We start from the raw sequence: 7713 nt of genomic DNA on the forward strand, positions 1-7713 counted from the left end.
AATTTCATACATAGGCAAATTCCAGTTTTTTAATGTGTCCCAGAAAAACTAGGCAAGTGACCAAATGAATAAATGAATGTTTCAGAGTCCTGCATATTGTAAGAAGGAACTAGAAAAGAGGAGGAAGACAGGCTCTAAAAGTACTAATAGACAGGAAAGTTTAGGAATTGAGGACAAAGAGCAATAGATTTTTCTACCAGTCCCAGGAAACAAGGGAGAACATTCAAATTAAGTCTAATATTTCTTACCAAAGTTGAATAAAATGAATTGCCCGCATGGGAGAACTTGAATGAAATATTTGATGCCTCTCTTGTATGTGGCTAGGAAAATTAAATCAAATCAAGGGACATTTCAGACTTATCCCTGGATTGGCCAGATTTGATCAAAGAGATATTGATTAAATTCTCTGAATTTTATTTAGAACAACAGAGAGAACTTGCTCCTGCAGATTGTCAGAGCTGTTCTTCAATTGCTTGGCAAGGAGGGGTTTTCTCACTGCCTCCTTGGGCACTCTAAGCATTAGAAAATCATGAAGTTGATCTTCTGAGTTCCCACAAATAATATAGGAGGCACAATGGTCAGGTCCAACGAGACCTCCCCCATGATGGGCTTCATTCTCCTGGGCCTATCAGCCCACCCAAAGCTGGAGAAAACATTCTTTGTGCTCATCCTGCTGATGTACCTGGTGATTCTGTTGGGCAATGGTGTCCTCATCTTGGTGACCCTCCTTGACTCCCACCTGCACACACCCATGTACTTCTTCCTGAGAAACCTCTCCTTCCTGGACATTTGCTACACGACCTCCTCCGTCCCCCTCATTCTTGACAGCTTCCTCACCCCCAGGAAGACTATCTCCTTCTCAGCGTGTGCTGTGCAGATGTTTCTCTCCTTTGCCATGGGAGCCACAGAGTGTGTTCTCCTGAGCATGATGGCCTTTGATCGCTATGTGGCCATCTGCAACCCCCTTAGGTACCCTGTGGTCATGAGCAAGGCTGTCTATGTACCCATGGCTGCAGGCTCCTGGGCAGCTGGTAGCATCACCGCTACAGTGCAGACATCCTTAGCAATGCGACTGCCTTTTTGTGGAGACAATGTCATCAACCACTTCACCTGTGAGATCCTGGCTGTCCTGAAGTTGGCCTGTGCTGACATCTCCATCAATGTGATCAGCATGGTGGTAGCCAACGTGATCTTCTTGGGAGTCCCAGTCCTGTTCATCTCTTTCTCCTATGTCTTTATCCTTGCCACCATCCTGAGGATTCCCTCTGCTGAGGGGAGGAAAAAGGCCTTCTCCACCTGCTCTGCCCACCTCACAGTGGTGATTGTCTTCTACGGGACCATCCTCTTCATGTATGGGAAGCCCAAGTCTAAGGATCCTCTGGGGGCCGACAAGCAGGACCTAGCAGACAAGCTCATCTCGTTGTTTTATGGGGTGGTGACCCCCATGCTGAACCCCATTATTTACAGCCTGAGGAACAAGGACGTGAAGGCTGCTATGAGGAACCTGGTAAGTCAGAAAGATTTCACTCAGTGATGGTGGGATCTCAGTGATTCTGTGTTCCCTGATGCTCCCACATGAGGGTCCCAGAGTAGGAGATCACCACAAGAGAAGTAGCTTCATCACTTAAATAAATCTCATTATGTGGGAAGGCTCTGTGAGCAGAAGTTTTTAATGGAACTTCTCCCACATCATTCTAGAAGCAGTTCCACAAAGGTATGTAGTTGTTCATACATTGTCCTGGTTTTCACACTTTGTCATGGATACTAGTCAAATTGAAATCAAGGAAAACTGATTCTTCAAAAAAAAATTTTTTTTAGCAAACAAATAAAAATCAAATTAACAAAAATTGCCAGTCTTCAGTGCCTCTGTTCAATTGCTCCTTGTTTTACTTCTTTGATCATATTTGAACATATTTGAATGGGTCTTACCATGTCCTTCATATTAAGTTGTTTGTTGAGAGTAAATACAATATGGAATAGTACCAGCTAGTATTTATCTTTCTCTTTATCCATTTCCTACAAAATAATGCTTAATACATGTTTTTTAACTTGCTCTCTTCTTATGTTTTCATAACTAATCTCTTTCTCTTGTCCTTACCAGAAAATTAAACATTCCCTAGATGCTGATAGGGGGTGACAAAAATGATAGGGTGAGTGTCAAAAGCTCACATCTTTTTTATTTTCTCCTTTTGAAAGTTTAATTCACACCTTGGTTTATCCTTAGATGGCAGTAGCCTCCCATTTGTCAACAAAGTAATACAGAAACTGAGATAATCAGGAAATCGTGACATCAACCCCAAAGAGGAGAACAAAACTAACAATCATGCAAATGATCTTTGCTGAAGAAGTGTTAATGTACACAGATGGAAAAATTTTTTTCTGGTTTTAGTTCTTTGGTAATATTTTTGGTGGAATTCAGAGACTAATGACTCAAGAGCAGTCTATGAAGAGTCTAGGTGAAAATATAAAGAGAAGATAAGAATATTTCATTAGAAAAAAGAAAACACTGTTCATCAAGTGAAAGTCAGTAGCACTCAGTAGAAAAATAAAGACAACACTAAAAACATGTTTTTAATTCAAAAGTGACTTCAATTGTTCATTTAGACTCCAGAGAGAAAAAAATAAACTCAAGAAGACTAAAATTATTTCAGAAAAGATGACAAGCATGAAAAATTGGCCAAAAGACTATATTCTATGATAGATTCATCACAGAATTTCACTGAGAACAGATCATATGAAAGATACATGTTAATAAAAAAGAAAAATGAAGTTTTCTAGAACAGAAGTACTTTAGGTCTTTGGTCAAAAGAACTCACTAATTCTAGGTAGGAATTGTGGGAAAAGATATATTGTACTGGATTCAAGGATAAGTTTTGATGTCCAAGTATATAAAAATGTTCTATAGACTCTTCTACCACAGAAAAAAATTCATTAAGTTAATAAAGCTAATAATTAATAGTTATTATTTAAAAAGGAATAAAAATTGAACTGCCATTGGCCAATCTGTTCTGCAGTTCTAAATATAGATGTCAGTGGAATGATGTTTGTGGAGTTCTGAGGGAAATGAGTTTTGAGTCCAATATTCTATACATAGTCAATCATTGCACAGATATGAAGGTTAAAATGCATTTACTGCATGAGAAAACACACATCTCTATGTTCTCATTCTTAAAAAAACTTGTAATCTGGAAAAATGACAACAGACACAATACATAAAAGAGTAGAGCCAGACGTGGGAAGGTGACTCAGGAGGCTGAAGCAGGAGGATCATAAATTTGAGAACAACCTCAGAAACTTACCGAGGGCTTCAGTGAGGGCCTTAGTGAGACACTGTCTCAAAAGGAAAAAGAAAAAGAGCTGGGGATGGAGCTCGGTGGTAGAGTGCTCCTGAATTCAATTCCTAGTTCCCCACCCACCGAAAAACAGGCAGTGAAGAATTATACAATGCAATGCATATGATGAAAAGACCAACAAATTCTAATTGACTATTGATACTGCAAAGATTGGTATAGAAGGGATTTTTTAGAAAATACATTGTTTTGAATGAAACTTTTTCAGTTTTTCTATTATCTTGGCAGGTAGCTGCAATCCTCAGCAGCCAGCAGAGTACTGGACAGCAGGACACCATCAGGGGATTCTCCTGTTGGGGTCCATTTAGAGAACTCTCCCTGTCAGGGGTTGGACTGCAATCCTGGCTTCAATGACACAATCATAATTGAAAGTTGAAGAGTTTCTATTACAAATCCTCAGACTAGATAGGGTGACCAGAGAGGGGCAGAAGCCAGTTTTCTGTCCTAGGTATCCTGTAGTAACTGTGTGTTGCACACAGAAAAGGGCTCCCCCTAACTAAGGGTCATCTAGGATGGGGTGTCCTAATTTGGCAGGGTTACTTTCTATTGGGTATTTTATACAATTATGGCAATTTGATGCAAAGCTGGAGTTAAACAGGGTTCTTTGGAAGGACTTCTTATATGTCTTGATCAGCTTTGCCAGGCCAAGGCAGCTATCAGTGTTGGCTTCTGCATCCCTCCTAAGACACAGGGAAGGGTAAATGCTGATGACAGAGCAATGCTGAAACTCCAGCTATAGCTCTGGGATGCCTTCATCAAAATGGGAGGTGAGAAAGAAAGGCAGCTTCATTTTATGAAGGATGTGGTAGGAAGGTGTTATAGTTAAAGCTTCATCCCAGGGTTTCATAAACTGACTTCCAGACCACTCATGTATAATCAAATCAAGCCTTTATTGAAGCACACCAGTGGTGGCTGACCAGAACATAAAGCTGTTCCCCTGATCAGCCCCGAACAATTGCAAGGGCACTCCTTATAAGCCTGAAAACCGCAAAAGGGATGTTCGGGGGGATCTAGCCAATGCAAGCAAGCCAGGTTACAGAAACTGTACAGTGCAGTCAAGCGGAGGGAAGCCTAACCAATCACAGTTATCCCAGTCACCCCAGTTACAGAAACAGAGCCCCATTACCCTAGTTACAGAAACAATGTCCCATTAGGTAGTTCCGTGTTCTTAAAGGTTTCTATAGCAAAAGGAAAAGAACATCTTGCTCCAGTCATGACTCTTCTACATGGCATGGTTGTTTTACAGGATGAAGTCATAAAACAAAATGGAGTCTCATTTGCTCCTACTATCACAAAGGTATCTTTATAAATGTAATTCAGTGCATTGATACTAAAATACAACAGAAGTCTTAACATGCTGGTCTAAGTGTTAAGAGCAAGTACTGATAATCCTCGTATTAAGATAAAGTCTTTTCAAATTAGAGGATTATTAAAGAATAAAGAAATCTGATCAGGTGAAAAAGAGGGCATTTGTTAAACTTGGGCAGATTAAAATCAGTGTACATTAAACAAATAAAGCACATAACACAGTGGCATTTCTTTTGTGTGTGTGTGTGTTTGTGTGTGGTACTGGGCATTGAACCTGGGGTATTTTACCACCAAGTTACATCCCCAGAACATTTTATTTTGAGACAAGATCTCTCTAGGCTGGCCTCCAACTTGCCATTCTCCTGCCTCAGCTTCCTGAGGCACTGGGATCATAGGTGTGTGTGAACACACCTGGTGGGAAATTCAATGTTCTAAGGAACATTCTTTTTTTTTTTTTTTTTTAATTCCTAAGGAACATTCTTAGGAACATCAGCAGGTTTGTTACTGCAACCATTTTACTAACAGATTAAAGAGGAAAAACTGATCACATCAACAAATGTTGAAATGTCATTTTATAAAATTCAATGTCAAAAATTTTTAAATAGAATAAAATTCAGTGTCTATTTCTGACTTTTTTGAAGCAGTGGATGTGAATGGAGGAAACCATCCTCAACACGGAAGATGGTCTCAGGACAATATCAAGCAGCACCTCAATGGAAAATTGTAACAGCAGCCCCTTCGGGGAGTTGTCCTTAGCAGGATTGTTTTCACCTTTCCTTCTTAATCTTTTGACGTTCCCTCCCTTTTAACCGGCATTCTGAACTCTCCTGAGAGGTCTCATCTGGGAAGTCAAAACCCTGAGGAGAGGCCTCACCTGAAAACTTTCTTTAGCTTCACAGAACTCAGATGGGCTTTGTAGCACCCTTCCTTAGTAACTAGCTGCAAGAGGTTGAACTCCATTGTGCTAAGCCCCAGGGCCCTTCCCCATGAAAACCTGCCAGGCCTGCAGCCTCACAACCTCCTCAGTCCCCATGAAAATTCGGGAGTACCACTTACATAAATAATAATAATCACTAACTATAACAACAATAATAATGTCATTGATATAAGGGAGATCAGTAGAGTAGAACAAATGAATCAGAGGGAGGAAAGGGAGGAGGAAATGGGAAGATACCGAAGAATGAGGCTGAGCAAATTATATAATGTGTGTGTACATATATGGCATAATGACTCTCACTATTGTGTATAATTATAATGCACCAATAATTTTTTTAATTAAAGAAGACCAGGCCAAAAAAACAAAAACAAAGCAAAAAACAACAAAAAAGAACCAACCCCCCTCTCTCTTCTTTAGGGTTGGCCTTGAATGAACCTGATTCCTGTTTGTCTCTCAAATATTAGCACTGAGCATGCACAGCCCAGAAATTTGAATCCAATAACAAAAGCACCAACAGTATCCTAGGGCATCTGCTGTCAATCAATGTCTACATAATTCTGAAATTTACTTCATGGCATTAGATCAGGAATAAAAATAAGGAATAAAAATATTGAAAAGAAAGAAAAGAGTACAACTATTCAGAGATGACATTGTTTATCTAGAAAAATTAAATCAAGTACAAAATTACTGGAAATAAATAAGAAAATACAGTAAGGTGATTGTATATGTTCACAACAGTCACAAAAACTTTTAAATTCCTAGATGATTATGCATCCAGAAATATGAGACCTATATGAATATCATATATTTATAATGGCCACACATGAACAGGAGAATTAAAAGATATTTTCCTTCTGGAGAGGGGAAGATCCCTGGATGACAGCCTTCATGAGCAGACTGGAGAAGTAATCCTCTTTAAATTTAAGCCACATCTTTGTGGATATGAATGAACACTTTTACACCCTTCCTCCCACATGCAGTCGAAGTTTAAAGAAGCTTGAACTTCTTAGTTCTAAGAATTGGATATGCTTAGGGATTTTCCTCCCTGAGAATCTAAGAAAGCCTGGATTAAATTGAATTTGTGTAAATTTGTATTAAAAGAAATAATCATAGCATTTTCCGGCTGTTAATCATAATCCGAGGAAAAGCCGTCCTCGGGCCAGGGATTAGCTCTGCGGGACTCAAGTCCTGCCTCTGTCATCAACTTGCTCAGAAGACTCAGAGAGGTCAATTGGCCTCTCCAGTCTTCCAGTTGCCTCTATGGACACTCAGAGAGGACAGCAGCATCAGGAGAAATCCATGCACAGCTGGAACATTTGAGGCCCTTACCAACATGGGTCCAGCTCTGATCTCTCTTCTAGGAGCTAAGGACCTCCCCTACCCCACCCCCACTCCCGCCACACAGTCTCTTTCAATCATGTCATCACTCTCACACATGTATGGTTTTTTTTCTTCTTGAGTACTGGGATTGAACCCAGGTATGCTCTAACACTGAGCTATATCACCAGGCCTTTTTTATTTTTAATTTTGAGATAGGGTCTTGCTAAGTTGACCAGGTTGGTTTTGAACTTGTGATCCTCCTGCCCCAGTTTCCTGAGCTACTGGGTTTACACACCTGGCCGCAAGTATGTTCTATTACACAGCAGGGACTTGACTATATGTGGGTTGCCTAGGTCTCTTTCCAAGAAAGCCTGATGGGCAGTTTGTACTTTGCTGATGACCAACCCTGTGTGATATCACATAGAAAAAGTCAATGGAACCTCCTCCATGATGGTTTTAATTTCCTAGGACTCGTAGGACCACCCTCAACTGAAGAAAATTTCTTTGTGCTCATCCTGATGATATACCTTGTGGTCTTGCTGAGCAACAAAGTCCTCATCCTAGTGATGCTTCTAGATTCCTGCCTGTACACACCCGTGCACTTCTGAGAACCTCTCCCTCCTGGACACTTGCTTCATCGCCTCCTTAATCCCACTGGTCCTGGATAGCTTCCTGACTCCTAGGAAACCATTTCTTTATCAGTCTGTGCAGAGATAGTGTTTTCCTTTGCTATGGCAGGAATTATGTGCTCTTGAGCATGAGTGCATTACATCACTACCTACAAACCCTATAGATACC

The 7713-nt window shown here is 40.3% G+C and overlaps 1 protein-coding gene across 1 annotated transcript; it reads left to right on the forward strand.

Moving 5' to 3' along the window:
• Window positions 1-574: 574 nt before the first annotated feature.
• Window positions 575-1534, forward strand: LOC143390848 (olfactory receptor 13C7-like). The gene has a single exon (XM_076843294.1). The coding sequence runs from the start codon at window positions 575-577 to the stop codon at window positions 1532-1534; it is 960 nt and encodes a 319-aa protein (XP_076699409.1).
• The last annotated feature ends 6179 nt before the right edge of the window (window positions 1535-7713 follow it).

The sequence above is a fragment of the Callospermophilus lateralis genome, chromosome 2 (genome assembly GCF_048772815.1).
Source record: "Callospermophilus lateralis isolate mCalLat2 chromosome 2, mCalLat2.hap1, whole genome shotgun sequence".
Lineage (NCBI taxonomy): Eukaryota > Metazoa > Chordata > Mammalia > Rodentia > Sciuridae > Callospermophilus > Callospermophilus lateralis.

Coding starts and splice junctions, on each gene's coding strand:
- LOC143390848 (XM_076843294.1), top strand. CDS start 575: ATGGTCAGGTCCAACGAGACCTCCCCCATGATGGGCTTCATTCTCCTG.